This window comes from Hyperoodon ampullatus, assembly GCF_949752795.1.
Source record: "Hyperoodon ampullatus genome assembly, chromosome: 4".
NCBI lineage: Eukaryota > Metazoa > Chordata > Mammalia > Artiodactyla > Ziphiidae > Hyperoodon > Hyperoodon ampullatus.
This window is the reverse complement of record NC_136917.1, coordinates 1,168,925-1,188,150: the sequence shown is the minus strand read 5'-3', so window position 1 is coordinate 1,188,150 and position 19,226 is coordinate 1,168,925. Positions and strand designations below refer to the sequence as shown.

Sequence of the window (19,226 nt, the reverse complement as noted above, 5' to 3'; positions counted from 1 at the left end):
CTCCTGCCCAGACCCAGGGGCCCAGTGGACCCTGGATATCTCTCCTGGGTGCCTCAAGGTCACCAGAACTCAATGGGCCCCAATCTAGGCATATCGTCTTCTCCCAGGCCTGTTCGCCTCCTGTGCCCATCTGGCTCCTGACCTCCATCCAGGCGTGCCCAGGCCACTCACTGGTCACGTAGAAGTAGATGAACCGCTCATCCTGGCCCACCTTGTTGAAGACCACACACTTGTACATGGCAGACACATTGGCGTCCTGGATCACCAGCTTGCTCACCGTCTGGACAGGACATGTGTCAGGCATAAGCATCCATTTCCTGCATGAGTTCCCCTACCCCAACCTCCTTTTCTGCATGGAGGTTGCTGTGCCCACCAGAGTAATGGGGAAAACTGAGGCTCTGAGCTGGAGATGACCAAAGCTCAGAGACAGTACCAGGAATGGTGAGGCAGGGAGAAGGTGGTGAGGCCCTTGGGCAGCAGCAAGGGGTGGCTCCCCAGAAAACCCGAGGAACAGCACTATGGACAGTAGGCCTCAACTGTGGCTGAGGTCAGAGGGCAGCATTAGGCAGGACCAGAGAGACCTCTGGCTGTGGATGGGCTCAGGCTATGGCCATATCGAGGAGGGGACAGGGGCCTGGTAGTACTGGGATGGTCCAAGCCAGAGTTAGGATTCATGCTCTGGTCACATCAAGGGTCAGCCTGTGGTCCAAGCGGAGAAGCTGGTCACTGTGTGAGATCCTTGTGATGTGCCCATAAATGCCCCAGGGCTTTTGTGATGTGCCCACAAGTGCCCTGGGTAGTGGCAAGGGGAGAGGCTGGGTCCCAGGGCTCCAGAAGGACTCTGGCCTGGGGGAGTAGGAAGCTTGGAAGCAGAGGAGGAGAGAGGGCCCTAGGCCCTGCCTACCATCCAAAGACCCCACCCCCCACCCCCAAGCCGGGTACTTCCTGGCCAGCCTGGAACAGGAAGAGGCTCTGGAGGTGTGTAGGAAAACAGGAAGTGACTGTAGGAAGTGGGTGCCTTTGTTCAGTCCTTCCCCTGCCTGGCCTCTTCTAGGCATTGCCCCCAGCCTGAGCCAGCAGCTCAGCAGCCTTTGGTAAGGATGGAGCCGGCCCCCAGCCCCAACCCTCCCAGCCCTGGGTGGCTTGGGGGCCCATGGCCTTGAATCTCAGCTTCCCTGTCTGGGAAGCAGTTGGAGGTTTGGCCCCCACAGTCTACATGCAGGCAGGGAAACTGATGCCCAGAGACACTGCAGAAAGGTTACTGACTCTCAGCTACTATCGGAAGAGCTCTGCAAGCCCAGTGGAAACCTAGAAGGCCAGGAGAGGGCCCCACCCTGCCTCCTTTCGTCTTCTCCCCCAGCCGCTCAGTGACCTGGTTGGCCCATACCTTATTTTTGCCCTCCACAAATTCAGTCCAGGTGTCCAGGCTCTCAATGGGGTTCACAGCATCCTGCATGGTCACCTCCCTCCAGTCCTGGCACTGTGGTATTTGGTCTCGCTGCTGCCGCCGCTGGCTGCTAAAGACAAGGAGCAGCAAGGGCAGGTCAGGGATACAGGCAGAGAGGGCCCACACTGGGGGTGGGGTCAAGCTTAACCCTACTCAGATTCATCTCACATCATGGTGGGTAAGGCTGGCCCTTGGGCTGAAGTGAGAGAGGGGCTTGGGGGCTCTGTTTCTGGAACACTGTTCAGGGCCTGGCGACCCATCCTGCACGAGCTGCCAGACACAGCCTCCCCCAGTAAGCCAGGACCCGCGCCTGCAGAGAACCACAAGCCCGTGGCTCTGCGGTCATCCTCTAGTCTGCTGTGCCTCCTGCTTCTACCTGCATGTGTCCCTTCCTGCAAAGTCCCCCCAGATCTCCTAGGGCAGCAAAGTCACCAATCCTGTTACAGGAAGCCCTCTCCCTCCTTACCCCTTCTAGAACTGCAGCCCCTCCCTGGGCTGGCTGTGCATCCCAGCACCTTTGGTCTCCTGCTGGGATGGGGCTCTGGGGGGAAGGGGTGGCCCAAGGGAGGCTCTTGTCTGCCCCTAATGGAGTACATTTGGCCCCAGGGCTCTGTGCTCATGCAGAGCATAATGGTAGAGCGTAAGAGGGAAGCACATTTGGAGGCGCCAGTGACCTGCAGCCTCGTGGTCTAGAAGAATCTCTTATGAGCCTTGAATGTTGTGGCCTGGCTACCCTGACTGAACCTTCCTAACTGACCATGCCAGGGCCACAGCCCCTTTGCCAGTATAGCCACCCTGTCTCCCTTGGGTTCCCAGCTCCTGCCTCTCCCCAGCCTGTGACCCTGCACCCTGCCCGTTAGGATCTCCTGCCTTTTAGGCAAATGTGACTAGTTACTCCCCGGCTCAACACCATTCACTGATTCTCTAGTGCCTTCCAGACCACTGACCACCTTGGCCCCTCCATTCCGGGCCCTTGTTTGTCCAAGTTTTCTCTGTTCTCCCAGACTGTCTGTCCGGTTGGCTCCCAGTCAGGTAGGGCAGCGTGGCCCAGCAGTTGGGCAAGATCTGCTGCTGATTGCCGTGACCTTAGGAAAGTCACATCCCTTCTCTGACCTCGCTTTTCTCCTCTCTAAGGGGTCATGGTGAGCGCTGCACAGATGAGGTGATGAGCATTGGACATGCTTAGTGTGCCTTGGGGCTTGGTACAAGTGTCACAAAACTAGCCTAGGTCTGCCTGTTTGGTGAGAGGTGTCCTCCCTGGTGCCCAGAGGTCCTCTCCGGATATGCAGTTGTGTGTCGGGAGGGCTTTGCTTTCAAGGGAGGTGGGTGGGCTGGACCATCCCCAGTGTCCAGCCCTGCCTGACTGATATAAGTGAGCCTTGCTCAGGCGACGTGAGGTCAGGGATTGGCTACAATCTCCGAATCGCGATAGGGTTCGGGGTTAGAGCAGGGGTCTGGGGAGGGCTGTGGACAGTGAGTGGGGGTTATGATTGAGGTTGGAGATTGGGCTGGGAAGTAGGGGGAGACAGGGTGGAGCCACACTTACAGGCTGCGCTGGGTGAAGGTCTTGCAGGGCGTCCACGGCCGCCAGTGCCACTGGATGCTGAGAGGAGGGGGCACCCCATAGGCAGTACAGGTGAGGGCCTGGCGACTATGGCGGGAGTAGATGCTGGGGGAGGAGGCCTCCTTCTCGTGGATGTGGGGAGGCACTGGGGACACAGGCAGACAGCCCGTCAGTCAGCCTCCCCCGCCACACCCGCCTATCCACCACCTCCTCTCCTGTCCTGCCCACACATACCATTTACCACCAGCTCCAGGCTGATGTTGCGCCTCAGGCTGGCCGCGGAGTTCCACAGGGCAAGGGTGTAAATGCCCGCACTGGCTTCCGTCACCTCCTTGAGCACCAGAACGTGTGGACTATGGCGCCCTGACACTGCCTTTCTGTCCTTGTACCTGGACCAGGAAGGGAGCTCAGGGGGCTGTGCGGACCCCACCTCGGCCCTGCCCTGGCACTCCTTCCAGGAAGCACCCCAGCCCCTACCACTGGGATATACTGTCAGGAGGCAGGAGGGGCCAGGAGCAAGAGGCACCAGACCAGGCTGCTGGGAAGGGTAGTAGGGGTGTGGGCTGCGGCAGCTGACTCTGGACTGGGGAACAGATGGCCTAAAGGCTGTGGGGGTGGTCTCCGGGCTCAACCTACCGGGTCTCACAACACCTATAGGCTCAGGGCCAACTGCAGTCCCCAGGGGGCCTTGTCTGTCTCTCATAGGCTTCACCGGTGTGTGCTGTGAAGGGCTGGGGGTGCAGTCCCCGAGGGGCGCAGCTCCTAACCACATGGGGGTCCAGGAGCCCTGACCCTGGCCCTGCCCTTTTTGGAACTCTCCAGATATGGGGCTTCTTGTTGCCTTGCCCCCTCCCCAGGGCTATGCAACTCACTGTCCTGCCTTGCTTGGATGCTAGACACCTGCAAGCCTCCCTCTCTCCTAAATTCATATCACCCACTCGTCAGAGAAGCTGTGTGAGCCGGGAGCCGGCGCTCGGGCCTGTGCCGGCTCATCTGCAGACTAGTGTTCACACGTATGTCTGTTGACTGTCCGTCTCCCCTACTGAGCTGTACAGGGACTGTCCCCTCCCTGCCATATCCCCTACACGTAGAGCAGCGCCCGGCACACGTAGGTGCTCGACACACATGTGAATGAATAAATAAACTCACACCCCAAAGGAGACTCCTCCCCAGTACTGAGCTGGGGGTGCTGCAGGCAGTGCTCCTGCAACCCAAGCTCTGGACTTTGCCTGGAAGCTGCCCTCCCTTAGGCAGGTGCCTTACCCTGGTTTACTAAGCCAGAGAGACACCAGGAGAAGCACAGCCCTCGGGGCAGAGAGTAACAGTGAGGGGGATGCGGGGGTCTGACCCTCAGCTGCAACACCACAGCCCAGTCAGAAGAGACATGGCTTGCCAGGAGTCACACAACAGGGCAGAGCAGGACCCAGGCTGTGAGGCCTGCTGGGCTCTGGTGCAGAATCCTGGTTGCCACCTGCCGCATTTGTGATCCTAGGTGAACTGCTTCACTGCCCCAAGCCCCTGTGTCCTCATCTGAAAACCAGGGAAACCAAATGAACCTTCTTGCAGGTGTTGTCAGGCCTACCCAAGATATGGCCTTTAGGGTCAATCCAATGCCGGACACACAGAGGCTGCTTTGGGAACCAGGACCAGCCTATCTGTTTGTCCACTAGATCTCCATCCATTCACTTACTCAAAATCATCACATGATTACCTGGAAGAGTTGGCCCCTGTGGAGCTATGGTCACCATTAATGCCCTGGGGCAGGTGTCTCAGTGAACAGTGGGCCCAGCTGAGCACTTCTTGGAGGCAGGTATTGGCCAAGAGAGAAAAGAAAGGCCAGATGTGGTGGGAATGGTGAGAAGCAGTTAGCTGCCAGAGGATCAGGCCCTGGCCAGATCTCTGATGCAACAGAGCTGGCCACCCTCCTAGACAGGGTCAGTACTACTGGCCTTGGAGGGTAGGGTACTGGGCTCTAGGCATCTCCAGGAGACCGTACCTGTGAGGGAGGCTCCAGACTGCATCAGCGCCCTTCCGGACCCTGTCTCAAGGGTCCTGGTCCTGCACCAGATGCCCCTGATGGACCCCAAAGCCTGTGGCCTCAGTGGTAGGGTCACAGAAGGCGCAGGCCCAGGGCATCTGGGGGATCTCCCAGGAGAAGGCTGCTTCCAGCCTATGGCCAGTGAAGTGGGATGCTGGCTGAGAATGTCTGGGCTTCTGCTTGCCCAGCTTCAGGCTTTCAGCAAATGTCATCCTGCCTGGTGGGAGGTGCTCCTGGCTGGGAAGGCAAGGCTCCTCTGGCCAACTGTGAAAGAATGGACCAGACTCCTCCCAGGAGGCTCAGGGCTTGGGCAGGAATGCCTTCCCCCTTTCCTGGCCTGTTTTCCTCATGTGTACGATAAGGGTCAGGCTAGAGTGTGACCTCCCAGGGTCAGGCCAGGTGGACTGCTCAGATGGCCGAAGGGTGCCTGGTGGGGTGCTATGCCTTCCTGAGCTCTCCGGGAGCTCTCGGGGAGCGCCCGGTGAGGGTGAAGCCACCAGTGAGGGACCCCTCACTGACCCTTGGCATACCCTGCAAGGGAGACCATACTCTCAGGTCACACACCAGAACTGGGGATCTGGAGCCTGAAGGCCTTCCGGAAGTTCTAGCTCACTGCCACACAGATCAGGCCCAGCCCCATAATAATTTGTGAAACCCCTGTGACATCTCCAAAATTCTGGTTAGAAGGCTCCTGGGGGTGGCAACCTGTTTGGAGAGGGGCCTAGGAAACCTGAAGTCATCCCTCTATGACACCCTCCAGCGGGGGCCCTCAGAGAGGCTGAGTGGGTGCAGGAAACAGTTAGATAAAGCCCTATGCTGTGCCCACACACAGACACACAAAACAGGAGACTGGTATTTACACTCTTTCACAGTTTAGCGGCAATTCAGGCCAACATTTCCTCTAGCCAAAATATTGCATTATGTGCATATTCCTTAGAATCTTCAGAGGGGTTCCCCGCCCAGAGTGCAGGCCCTGATGGTGGGGACAGTTCCCCACCCTGGTCTCAAGGAGTGGGCCGCGATGGGGAGAAGGCTGCCCTGCCCTCCCTGTGGTTATTTTCTGCATTGGACCTGGTGGGTAGTGAGGGGCAGGAGTGAGGGAGGTACCATTGGAACTCCGGCGGGGGGTATGCTGCCAGCTTCACGGGCAGTTTCACCAGCTCGTCTCCTGCCGTGGCCTCCAGGACGGGACCCTTGAGCCACTCGACGCTGATGAAGGGCTTTTCTGCCAGACAGGAGGCATCAGGGTAAAGCTGGGGCCAGCATCGCTGACCCACAACCACCCAGGTATTCACAGCCACCCCCAGTGGCCAGATGCCTTGCTTTCTGGCGTGTGGGAACCAGGCAGTCCGTCCACTCACGGCCCTCCCTTCCCTCTGGCTGGATGCCACACTGCTCAGGTGCACCATGACCTATGACCCTGGGCCCACACTGCACAAGAACGCTTGTTCCCCAGGCTTGACAACTGACCTAGCCCAGGCCATGCTGGGCACAATGACCTGACAGGCCGTACCATGCACAATGACCTCAGTGCTCTCCTGGAATTGCTGGATGCCATTGTTGGCCAGGCACACATATGGGCCCAAGTCGTGCTGGCTGACGTTGTGGATGGTGAGGATGCTGGAGAGCTCTGTGTGAGTCTGCTGGGATCGCCGCTCCGGCACCCACTTACCCCGCTCTGCCTGCCCAGGACCAGGGGAAGCATAGGGTCAGAGCCGGCTGGCTCTGACAACTAACCCCCATAGGCACACACCCCAGCCCAGCCAGCAATAGCTCCAGAAGCCTTGGACCCAGACCCAGAGTTTTCCACGGGATAGGAAAACTTCTGTATCAGACAGGGGCTCCTGGGGCAGGACTGAGTCTGCACCTCTTCTACACAGAGGTAAGTGTGTGCCTGACCAGGGTGAGTGTGGGTAGTGGTGGGGATTCCTGGGGATGATTCAGTCACAGCCTCTGGCAGGGCTGCTGACCTCACCTGCTTCCCTGGATAGTCCCAGTCGAAGGTGACACCCGAATTGAACTCGGCCCACACAGTGCAGTTCAGGACCAGCTTTTCCCCAACCAGCAGCTCCAGGGATTTCTTGGGGAACAGCTGGATGTCATAGAGCTCATTTCCTGGTGACACACACACAGTGACCCCCATGTCCCTCATGGGACAACGTGCACAGAGTACAGGGCACCCACTGAGACCAGCCAAATCATGGCACCTACAGCCTCACTACTGTGAATTGGGGGGTCCCTGTCCTCTTCCTGCGGTTCTCCTCCCAGGACACGGAGAGTGGTTGCTTGGGGAGGGCCCTACAGCCCTAGGCAGCCCCTACCTGTGATATGCACGAGGAAGGGGTTGGATAGGAAGGCCTGGCCGCCCCAAGTGGTCTCACACTGCAGGTACAGGGCATCACGCAGCAGGGGAGTGGGCACACGCATGCCCCGGCGGTCGTCCCACACCACCTCCTGCCCATCAGGCCACAGTGCTGAGCTTTGCTGTAGAGACATGGTGGCTGTCAGCGCCCAGCTGCCCCCTTCCTCTTGGCCAGAGAAGCATCAGTTTTCCCAGGGACAGGACTGGAGGGCCAGATCCAGGGCGGGTGTTGGCGTGGGGTTGTACCGAGCGCAGCGTGACGTTGAGGCCAGGGATGGACACCAGGCAGGGCACCCACATGGAGTCCTTCCTGTTGACCAGGAGTGTGTCCGGCTTGTTGATGAATGGCTGCTCCAAGTCTGAGGAGAGGGGGCATGTTGTGGGAGGGGAAGGCGGGGCTCAGGGAGTCTCTGCCCAGGTCTGGGGCCGCAGGACAGCCCCATGGGGTTCAAAGGCTGGGGTTGGGGGTGCAGGTGCCAGCCGCCCCTCCAGGACCCAGGACCCTGCCTGTGGCTCCTGAGTGGCCGCAGGGGTGAGTGCTGGACCCCTCTCACCTCTCACAAATACATAGGTGCTGGCTGCAGTGGTGCCCTCAATGCGAGCCTTGATATACTTGTAGTAGCAGCGGTAGCTGCCCGTGTCATTGGCGTGGGCCTCCTGCAGCAGCAGAACCTTGCAGTAGGGCCGGGCATCTGTGCCCTCACAGTCTCGCACGATCCCCATGTCCTCGCCGTCCTTCTCCCCTGTGACTGGTGCATCCTGAGCCCCTGGCCAGGCCCACTCCAGGGGGTGCTGCCCCCTGGCAGAGGATGCAGGACATCAAGAGGGGCCCAGGCTGCAGCCCTGGGGGACAGTCCCCGTGGAACCTCCTCAGGAGCCAAGCCTGGCCCATAGCTTATCTCACCCAGAGGTCAGGGCAGACCAGCGTTTGGGCACATACCATGAACCTGGGGCAGGGTGCTCCCTGAGCCCCTTGGGGCCTCTGCCTGGCTCCTGGGCCTGCATGTGGCAGGCTGTCCTGCAGAAAAGCCTGAGCCTCAGATTATAGCTGGGGCTGCAGGGAAGATAACAGGTCTGGGGTCTGTGTGGGTGGGCCTGGGGCCAGTGAAGGGTGGCTGAGGGTGGGTGCAGGCAACCTGGGGTCCATGCAGGATGACCTGGGCATGGGCATGGGGTGGCCTGGGGTCAGTGTGGGGTGACCCAAGGGTGGATGCAGGGTGACTGATCTGTGGTCCATATGAAATTATGAGGGGTGGGTATGGGTGAAGTGGGGGTGGGTACAGGGTGCCTGTGTCTGCAGAGCAGGGGATGGTCTATGCCCCCAGGCACCTACAACTCAAGCCACTTGGAAGCGACCCTAAGCCTTGAGGCCTCTGCCCTGGGGAGAGGCTGCCTTCTGGGTGCTCCGCCACCATCTGCTCGGCCTTCTGTAGTCTCCTTGGCCTGCCAGGTAGGAGGGACCCAGTCCCCTGCCCTCCTGGCTGAGGGCTGAATACCTGCAGGAGATGGACAGGCTGTCACTGGAGTCGATGATGTGTGTCTCCTCCGTGATGTTCAGGGTTGGGGGGGTCATGGAGTAGCCACTCGCCAGGCCTGGGGTGGGAGATAGGGTTAGCATGGGACTGGGTCATGAGTTCACATGATGACATCCAGCCGGTGCTGATGGGCCCCTCCCCGGACAGGGGCTGCCTAGGCTCTCAGCCCTGAGCAGTACCCATAAGGCCCCAAGACAACTGGTACCCTCCACCTCAGGTTGCCCCCTGGCCGCAGACTGGGCTCAGCCCCAAGTGAGCCCTGATTGAGGCCTGGACTGAACCTCTAGCCCCGCATGAGCAGAGCTGCCAACGTGAAGTCAATAGGGGAGACCACAGGCCTCGTCCTGCATTGGGCGAGGCCTGGAGCACATCACCTCGGCATTGCGACCCTCACATTTCTGCCTGAAGGCTCCTCCCCCCAGATGCACAGTTACTGCTTGTGAGGGAGACCTGCACAGTGCAGACCACCAAACATGCCCGGAACTCAGGCCTCGGTTTCTCCCTGGAATTCTGCCTGTGACCTCACCCTCCCATGTTCCATGGAGTCCAGCTCGCAGGTCCTTGGTTCCATCAGTTTCTCTTCAGCCCCAAGGCGCCCTCTGGCTGCCCCAGCGCTCCTCTCCCTGTTCCCGCTGCCTCAGCTCCCCATTCCTCCAAAAGGGCTAAATCCCCAAACAGATGACTGCCTCGCCTGGTTAAACACCCTCCTGTGGCCCTCCAGGGCCTTGGCCCTGCTGCCCACGCAGCTCCTTACTCCCCATCCTCCTCCCAGCAGGATAGTGTGTGTAGTGTGTGCTTGTGTGTGTGCACGTGCGCGCGTGTGTTGTCTCTGTGTGTGCGTAGATCTGTGTTTATAGGACTGATATGTGAGCGTTGTGTGTGACTTTGTGTGTGTGTCATTGACATGTCTGCCATGTCTGTTCACGTGTGCACGCACGTGAACTTGTGTGTGTGTGTGTGTGTGCGCGCGTGTGTGTGTGATCCTGGGGGAGGGTGGGAGCAGGCCCCAGGGGAGGTCTGGACCTGGAACTCTAGCAGATGCATCCTGCCAGGACCATCCTGAGACAACAGGAAGAGAGGACTGTGTGGCCGGAGGCCCAGGGCCGCGTCCTGTCCCTCCCCCAAGTCCCTGTCCTCCTGGGGGGCACAGCCCACCATCCTGCCCCAGCCCCCAGTCCTACAGGTTCAGCTCCTCTGCCCTTCCCAGCCCAGCTCCCTGAGGCTCGGGGTCTTGCCCTGGCAGCTAACTGTGGGAGGCAGAGGCTGGGGGAACCCCCACCGTAGTTGGTTCTACACCACCCTGACCCCAAGCTGCCCTAGGAAGAGCCACCAGGACGGCACACTCTGCACCCCAAGGTCTCATTTCAGCATCACCCGGACAAGTTGGCTGCCAGGGCCCGGCTGACCTCTCCCTTCTGTGCCTCCTGCTGGCCGAACTTTTCTAGGTACCACACCACCGTAGGTCAGAGGCAGACGGCCCTCATCCAGCATCTAATCCCACTAGTATCCAGTACAGCCAGGGAAACTGAGACCCTCCAGCTGGACTACAGCACAGCCCTAAGAAGGCAGCCCTTCATCTAGCCAGCTGCTGTGAACACTGAAGTCTCTCCTTAACTCGAATCCAGTGCACCCACTCCTGGCACTCAGGACAGTGGCCCCACCCTGGGGCCCCGAGATGGGAAAGTAGCCCTGGGCTCTGCCACCAGGTCCACTCCTCCCCAGGGTGGGGCCAGTCCCCCCATCACACCTCCCCACCATGTACCCCCAGGGCTGCTGGGGTGGAGGAGTCCCACTGTGGGGAGGCCCTGCTCTGGTGGTGAGGGGCCAGGAAGGAATCCGAGGCGGACACCACTAAGATGGGCTGTGAAAGAGAAGTAGGATTTTCCAGGCAGTGGAAAGTGAATAAAGCCATGCCAGGCAAACTGGCCTCTGAGCTACGTAAGTGGGGGGAGAGGAGAATGAGGGACTTGGGTTTGGACCTGTGAGGGGATGAAAGAACTGGCTGTCCCTGTGGACCAGTCAGGAGTCAGGCCTGAGGCTGGCATGTGGGCACCAGAGGAGAGTTGCAGCGGCCAGGACCCACCTGCCCTGGGTTATGTATGCTCCATGGTGAGGCCTGCAGCGTTGCCCAGGGGCCCCTGGGGAGGCCAAGCAAGGGTCCCCTTCTCTGGGGTGCTCCTCCAGGGCACACACCTGGCACCCTGGCAACAGAGCTAGGGCATTTGTCAGCCCAGCTTCCTTGTGCAACTCCTCGTTGCCTCCAGGATAAAGTGGGGGACCCCAGCCCTCTCCCTTCTGCCCACTCCGCTTCTCTCCAGCTTCAACTCCTGACACATCTGAGAGGAACAGACCTCTCACCGTTGTCCCAAAGTGCAAAGGTGTTCATATCTTGAAGTCTCTGTCTGCTCATTTTTTGTGCCCTGGACATTTGCACTTCCTTCCCTCCTGTGGAGCTCCCTCTTTAGGGTCTAGTTCATGAGTCCCTTCTCTATGGGGCAGTCACTGTTACTCAGGCAGTGTTGGCCTCCTAGGCTCATGGTGTTAGAACACTTATTGGACTGAACTGTGGTTTTCTGGTCACATCTGAACAGAGGCTGTATGTTATTCATCTTTCTAACCTTAGTACAAAAGAGGTGCACACCAAAGATTGAGGGGATGGATAGAAGGGTGGTAGGATGGAAGATGGATGATCAGATGAATAAATGGATGGATATGTGGGAAGGTGGGTGGGTTGAGTGGATGGATGGGGGATGGAGCCTATAGGAGCTTCCTCCCTAGAGGCCACCATACCACCAAAGGAAGCATCTCCATCCGTGTGCTAAACGGGAAGATCCATAGTGTTTGCCAACCATTTCACCCATCTGAGAGAGCCTTTCCTTTGTGGCCACGTGCCCTGAATTTCCCCAGTGCTTCTCTTTCTTCAGTCACTTCCACTGGACCCTGTGTGATCAGTAGTCTTCACTGTAGACATCACTGACCTCCTCCATCCTTCCTGCCTTAACTGAAACCTGGCTTTCTGAGGACACCACTGCCCCTGGGGTGATTATTGCTCCCATTGCACACATCAGAGAACTCCTTGAGGTCACTTCCCCTTTTCCAGCAGCACCAGCCACTCCCCACTAAAGCTGTCATCAGCTGCTGTCCTGGTCACTTCCCCTCATTCTCTGCTCCGGGCTCTTCAGGCCCCTCCACCCCAACTCAGGCCATTCCTCATAACTTCGATATCCACACGGGTGAGTCACCAGCACCCTGGCCTTTGCAGTCCTCATCTTCATTGTCCTCCCTCCTCCCCTCAGCCCCTCACTTCCTGGGCGTACCCTGGACTTGGTCCCCACCAGAAGCTGTGCCATCACTGAGTGCCTATCTTCTTGCACTTCTCTCCTTGCCTCCTCTGCCTCCTGCCAGGTGCCACTTCAACCTCATCAAAACTCGGAGGCCAAGGACCCCTCTGCACTGCTACCTCCTCCTGGCCTCGCCTCTCTTTTGGCACTGCATGCCCCACGGCCCATCATTCTGAATGCTCCCTTGCCCCTGCTGTCCATTGCAACCCTGCAGCACCCATGTCCCTCAGTGGCTCAGCTTGCAGCACAAAGCCAGAGCCCCAGGCTGCTGCCTCCCCTTTCTTTTCCTTCTGGCAGACTCTAAATGAGCCCCGGGCTGCAGTTCAGGGTGTTCCCTTCTCTCTCACTCTCAGCACCAATGAAGTAGAACCATCAGATGGAGACACCTCATGTTCCCACATCTAAATCCCACACCCTTGCCCTAGGCCCTGAAACTCTCTGCCGTTCCTGCTCCCAAGGCAAAGCCCTCCATCAAGCTGGGGATCCCAACCCCCCAGATCTGACCACTGTAGATAATTTCTTTCTTTCCTGATTACCAATTTTTCTCTATGGAATCATCTCCCATCTTATAAACAAACAAAAACTCCTCAATTCCTTGATCCTATATCCCCTTCCTCTTTTCTATTCCCATTCCTAGCAAAAGCTCTGCTCGCTGACGCCTTGCTCTAACATTCGCTCATCTTCCCACAGGGTGCAGCCCCCACCCCTGCTTCATGGAGCCAGTGGTCAAGGTATCCTGTGACCTCCATGCTGCTGTGGGAGGCCCTCCAGGGCAGGCATCAGAGCTGTTCCCTCTTCTGCTAGCTTCCGTGAGCTCCCTCTCCCCTCGTCTTCCGTCCCCTCTGCCCAACACCAAGTGCTGCTGCTCCTCACTGTCTCTTCTCCACCAGTCTCTCTCCTAAGCGCCCATATACTTCCGAAATCTCTACCTCCAGCCCAGACCCCTCCGCTCAACTCCAGCCTTAGGTATCCAGCTGCTACTTCACTGGGCCACCCCACGGACACCTTGAGTTCCACATTTCTGATGCTGAACTCCAGACTCACACCCTCTCCACCCCTGCCAAAGCTATCTCCTCGATAGCTCCCATCTCCCCAAAGGGGAGCTCCTGTGGATGCCCACCTCTCCCACCCCGGCCCATCCACCCACCACCAAAGCATCCCAGAGCCAGCCCCCACTCTCCTGCTGGAGCCTACCCAACTGCAGTCGCCCCCACGGTAGCCCCTGGCCCACTCTTGCCCTCCTCCAATCCTTCACACAGTTGATAGTGATAGTTTAATACTGCGAAGGGGCCAAATCAGGCTCCTGCGTAAATTTCATCAGTGACTTTCCACTACACTTTAAAGAAAATCCAAACTTCTGACTGTGGCCTGGCCCCCGCCCCCTCTCCGCACCCTCTTGGTCCACTCTCACGTCCTATTCTTGTCCTCCAGCCACCATGGCCTCCAGGCTGTTCTATGACATGCTACGCTCCTTCCTACCCCAGGGCCTTTACATACACCTCTCCTCCTGATTTGTCTCCTCTCACAGGCCTTGCACAGCTGGCTTCTTCCCATCTTCAGGCCTCAGCCCAGACGTGACCTCCTCGCCCCCTCCAAAACCTAAAAGTCCTCCTTAAGCTTCACCTTAAGCTCCTGGTTGCTTATTTCATTCTTCTTATCACAATATGGAATTTTGTTATGTACTTTTTTATTTAAGTTATGGTTTTTCATTTCCTCTACTAGACAGTAAGTTTCAGTGGGGTAAGGACCCGAACAGTCCTCTTTTCTACCCCACTCCATGCCTAGCACTTCACCTGACAGAGAGTCAAGGCTCCACAGATCCTTGCTGAATGAATAAATGCATGGACAGATGGACGAATGGATGGATGGATGGATGAGTGCGTGAATGGAAGGTTGAGTGGATGGATGATGGCAGGAAAGATGGTTAGCTGAATGGACAGACGGATGGATGGATGGAAGGATGGAAAGGTGGAAGAAAGAACGAAAGGCTAGAGGGAAGGACAGATGGACAGATAGGTGGATGGACAGGCAGACGGACAGAAGGATGGATAGATGGATGGATGGAAGAATAGGTGGATGGAAGGAGGGATGAATGGCTGACTGGTTGGCTAAACAAACCTCTGAGGTCTTTCTTTGGGCTGGAACTCTGTCAAACCTTGTTGTTCCTTTGGAAAAGCTGTTTCTGGTTTTAAAGGCCAGGCTCCCTGGTGACCATCTGTACCCCAGGCTGCTCAGCAGCGGGGGCAGATTCAGGCCTAGTTTGCCATGCCCAGAGGCTCTGTGCTGCCCAGCCCCCACCTGAAACCCCAAAGAAGGCGCATCCTTCCTGCCTGGCTGTTGTCTGTCCCCGCTGTCCTTCCCTTCCCGAAGCAGGAAGCACTGTCATCCTGGCTTCTGCCGCACTCCCCCTGCCTTCCTGTTCCTGACCCAGGAACTGGCTTCTTCCTTCCCCTGGCCAGCAGCCCTGGCCCCCTAGCCTGAGCAGAGCAATCCGGGCAGGCGCCAGGCCGAGGTCAGGGAGGCCAGAGAGCATACCTCCTCTTCTCTGTGCTGTCAGCAGCCTTGGGCAGTGGGACCCTGGGGTCAGCCACAGGCGCTGGCTGTGGAAGCAGCACACCGGGATCCTGGGTGAGGGGTAGGCAGGAGGGGTGGGAAGTCCTGTGGGTCAGGCACTGAACCACAGCCCAGCAGTCACTGCCTCATTTGATCCTCACGTAGCCTGGGAGGGAGGGAGGGATCACGAGTCCAGTCAGCAATGAGGAAACTGAGGCTCCAGGCTCCACATCAGTGATGACCAGCAGCTGTGCAGGAGCCCAAGCCTGGCCAAGTCCAGGCCCGTCCCTGCCTGGGACTCAGCCCTCACACCTCTCCATCTCCTTCTCTCCCACTGCCACCCCGAGTGCCAGTCTCCCTACCTCTCTGCTCCCTAGCAGTCTCCTTCCTGGCCTCCAGTTTGTCGCTCAGCCCAGCGGACACCTTCACTGGCTCCTTGTGGCCCTCTGGAGCTGTGAATGCCCTTGGCCCGGCCTCCAGGGCGATGCCCTGCCCAACAGGCCCCCCCCTTCTAACCAGCTTCACCTCCCAATGCTTCTGCCACACAGTCAAGACACCAGCCACACCCAGTCTCCACCTGCTGAGCACACCAGGCCTTCACCCACCACACGGGGAAGGTTTGTACCTTTGGGTGGCTCCTGGGGGCCAGGATGTCATTGGCCCATGGCTCTGTCCTCACGTCGAGCACAACCAACCCAGGGATGATGTCAGGATGGTGCGTAAGCTCAGGGGTGCCCCTACATACTCTGGCAGAGTGTAGCAGTAGTGGGTTTTGCATTTGCAATTCCTTATTTCAAGGAAATGTCATGGTCACCCGGTGGGTGACAGGCGCTGTACTGCAGTCCTGCTAGTCTGGTCCACACTCTCCTTAGCACCTGTGCCCTGGAGGACAGAGGCAGCCAGGGCCAGGCCCATGGCTGCAGACTGAAGCCAGGCTGAGGGGAAAGCACTGGGGGCAGGTGAGGCCAGGTTGGGGTCACCACGCATCAATCCCAGGGCTGGGCTGAGTCGGGGAGCCGGCTCTAAGGCCCTCTCCCTTCATTCTTGGGGCCAGTCTTGTGCATAGACCTTGGAAGAAGGCTCAGGGGTGTTCTGTCTTGGAGTCCCCCCACCCCCACCTGGATGGCAGCCTCTGTGCCTCCAGAGGTCAAGGGTGAGGTCAATAGTCCATGAGTCCTCCCACCTCCCACCCTGCAGGACTGAAAGGGCTGAGGTGGGAGGGGCTGTACCGAGAGAGAGTGCCCGAAGCCCCGTGAACCCAGCTGCACGCCCTACAATGTCATTCTGACTGTATGACCCAGGGCAAGTCACTTCCCCTGCTCCAAACTTATGAAATGAGAATTGTCCCCAAGATTATTGGGAACAACAGACCACCATAATACCACACTAAGAACCACTGTAAGGCTAAACTGTTGCCTGCTCAGGCACACTGAGATCTTCACTGTCACTGCCTGTCCACTGTTTTGCATGTCACAGCAGTTGCATCTCACTGTGACTCTGTGCTTTGGTCACAGTGCCAAGGTGGGGTGCAGTCAGAGAAAGCCTTGCCAGTGGGAGGGAGTGTTCCTGTGAGTTGAAATAGGCTTTGTAGACTGAACAGGAGCTTGCTGGCCCAGGAGGAGGGCATAGAGGGCAGAGGGACACGTGCAAAGACCAGAGTGCGGGTGACCTTGGACTGTCAGGGAGGTGGAACAGATGGAGCATGGTGTGGAGGAATGAGCCCCCAGAGAAGGGCCCCGGGTCACAGGCCCAGCCTTAGGCTCTTGGTGGCTCATTTAACTGGAGCTGCTCAAGGTGCGCTCGTTCCCCCTGGAGGTGGCACAATCCCAGGGCTTCAAGCCTACCTCTGAGCCCCCCACCCTCCCTGGCAGCTCTCCTGAGCTCCAGCCCCAGGGGACTCTGCTTCCCAGATGTCTCCTGCCAGGCGCCCCCAGCCCTCATACCACACCAGCCACGGAGGAGGACAGCGAGCCACAGGGCACAGAAATATCCCCAGCCCAGATGAGCAAGTGTTAAAAGTATAGAGGATTCCCAGTGCTGGCAAGGATATGGACAGACAGGCACTCACAGTAATAAAAAAAATGCTCATATACTCTGACCCCCAAATTCTGCTTACCCCAATACACCCTGTTACAACAACAGACAACAAGAGCAAACATTTTCTGTATGCCAGCACAGCCTATGCACTTGTGCATACCACACCCCTCTATTGCCCCCCTGAGGTGGGTACTATTCTTACCACTTTGCAGATGAGAAAACTAAGGCACAGAGGTTAACTTGCTAGTCAGAGGTTATCTTTGGGGGACAGGATTATGGGAAGCTGCTATTTACTCTCTACTTCCTCAGAACCAGCACCAACGGCAGCGTGGCTGCAAGCACCAGGCCTGCCCCTCTCGTCTCCCTGCCACTTGGCAAAGTGCTTTGCACTCGCAGAGCTCAGACGCTTAGCAGTAGATGCCTTCCAGCCCGAGTGCCACCCCTAGACATTCTGGGGCTGCCCTTTCCAGTCCCCTTCTTTGCCACCCCCCTGCCTGGCTAACCTCAAAATCCCTCCTCTGGCTCAGCACACCAGTGTCTCCCCACTGGTCCAGGCTTTTCCCAGTGGTCAGAGGAGCCTTCTAGGGCACAAATCCCTCTTCTGCCTAAAACAACTTCCTGCCTCTCCGCTGCTTAGGGATGGAACCTGATCTTCTCAAGGGACTCACCAGTCACTCTCGTCACCTGCCTGGTGCCTGCTCCAGCCCCAGGGTCGCAATTTTAGTCCCCTCCTGGGGGCCTCTCTGCATGTTTCCACAGCTTCATGCAGCGGCTTGACCCACTGCACTTGACAGGTCCTCAGTGGAAGGATGAGAGGCTTTCCAGGGTGGCATCCCCAGCATGGACTTTACCCTGGATTGCTCTTGACTGGCTTTGAGGATCCAGGGAACAAAGCGACAGCACACAGTGTGTGGGCACGTGTGGAGGCAAGGGATGGAGGTGCAGATGTCCTGCCCTGAAGTAGGCACATCTGCCAGGCGTAGGCCTGGGGAAAAGCAATGTGTCTAGTGGCATGCTGCCTTTGAAAGCTGTACAGGACATCAAGGTGAAAATGTCCATGAGGCGGTCAGAAATTTAGGACCCCACATGCCCACCTCTCTAGTGCTTTCCCTGGGGAATGTGGACAACACCTGCCATGTCTGCCCCTTCTTGCCCCCCAGACCCTATGCCATCTGGCACCAGGCACCAGACACTTGTCACTTCTCTCAAAGCTGCTCTGGCATCTAATGAGCCATTTCATTCCTCTGGCCTTAATTTTCTAATCTCTAAAATGGGCACAATAGCCTATGTCACAAGGTTAAAATCTTCACACACGCTAGTGTGAAGAAATTTGGTTAAGCATTTCAGACCGAGGTGTGGCTCACTGGTAGACACTCCAAGTGTGTGTGCGTGCATGTGTGCACATAAGTGCTGCTTCATACAAACGAAACTCCATTTGGCAGAATTCAGGCTAGCTTTGAGGATGGTGCTTTAGGTTGGATAAGGATAAGAGCCTCCCCTGAACCTACCTGAAAGCCTAGGTTCTGTGCTCCTGGGGCACACAGGGAGTGGGAATGAAGCCCCCCTCCCGCCCTAGTAGACCCCTCTCACTTGGAGCGGCATCACCTTCTGCCTGGAATTCTCAGCAGCCTTCTGCACGTATCTGGAGCAGGAGAAAGGTCATGTGCTGAGGCTGGGGTATGTGATGGGTGCAGGCTAGGTGGATGTCAGGCTAAATACGGCTGCCCTTGGGACCCTAGCAGGAGGGCCTGTACTATCAGCCCAAGAGGGGCCGGCAGGGGCGGGTGGCCCGAGGAAGGCTCAGATCTGTGTTTTAGAGTGGTCCTGCTGAAGCAGCAGAGAGGCAATTTTGGGAGGCAGGGAGTGTTGGAGAGGCTGAGTGGGACCGTGGGCTGCCTGAGTACCCTCTGGAGGTGAGATGGGGAGGAAGGGCACCCTGGTAGATGTGAAGCTCCCAGTGCAGCATAGCTGTGGGTGCAGCCAACTGTGCCAGGCAGTTGCCCTGGCCTTTCTGGGATCAGGGCTCTGCTCTGTGGCAGCGGGACGGGTGGTGTTATCAGACAGCCCAGCTGGCTCAGAGGTGGCCCCCCAGCGCTGCTAAATCTGGGCCATGGGCTCCTGCTGCAGGAAGAGGGAAATGCAGGCAGGATGTCCTCTCCTGTGGCTGACAAGTCCTTTCCCATGAACCCATGCTGACCTCGCTGGCCACGTGGCGGGGCTCCCCCACTTGCCACCCTGAAACCTGTGCCTGCTCACTGGGCCACCACACCCCAGCCAGGCCTCGGGGATGGGGGTGGCCTGGGGCACCAGAGCCAGGCAGCAGCGTGCCTGCTGTCGGCCACACCCAGC

The 19,226-nt window shown here is 58.1% G+C and overlaps 1 protein-coding gene across 1 annotated transcript in view; it reads right to left on the bottom strand.

The window, feature by feature from the left end:
• Positions 1–19,226, bottom strand: part of FLT4 (fms related receptor tyrosine kinase 4) — a gene marked incomplete at both ends in the record, with an annotated part of 38,785 nt that overhangs the window by 15,541 nt on the left and 4,018 nt on the right. The window contains 11 exons of the mRNA XM_079702759.1: positions 172–280; positions 1,388–1,514; positions 2,994–3,156; positions 3,246–3,400; positions 6,157–6,274; positions 6,563–6,731; positions 7,025–7,164; positions 7,371–7,533; positions 7,658–7,770; positions 7,966–8,210; positions 8,908–9,004. Coding sequence (XP_079558885.1) covers positions 172–280; positions 1,388–1,514; positions 2,994–3,156; positions 3,246–3,400; positions 6,157–6,274; positions 6,563–6,731; positions 7,025–7,164; positions 7,371–7,533; positions 7,658–7,770; positions 7,966–8,210; positions 8,908–9,004 — 1,599 coding nt within the window. The remainder of the gene's footprint in view (positions 1–171; positions 281–1,387; positions 1,515–2,993; positions 3,157–3,245; positions 3,401–6,156; positions 6,275–6,562; positions 6,732–7,024; positions 7,165–7,370; positions 7,534–7,657; positions 7,771–7,965; positions 8,211–8,907; positions 9,005–19,226) is intronic.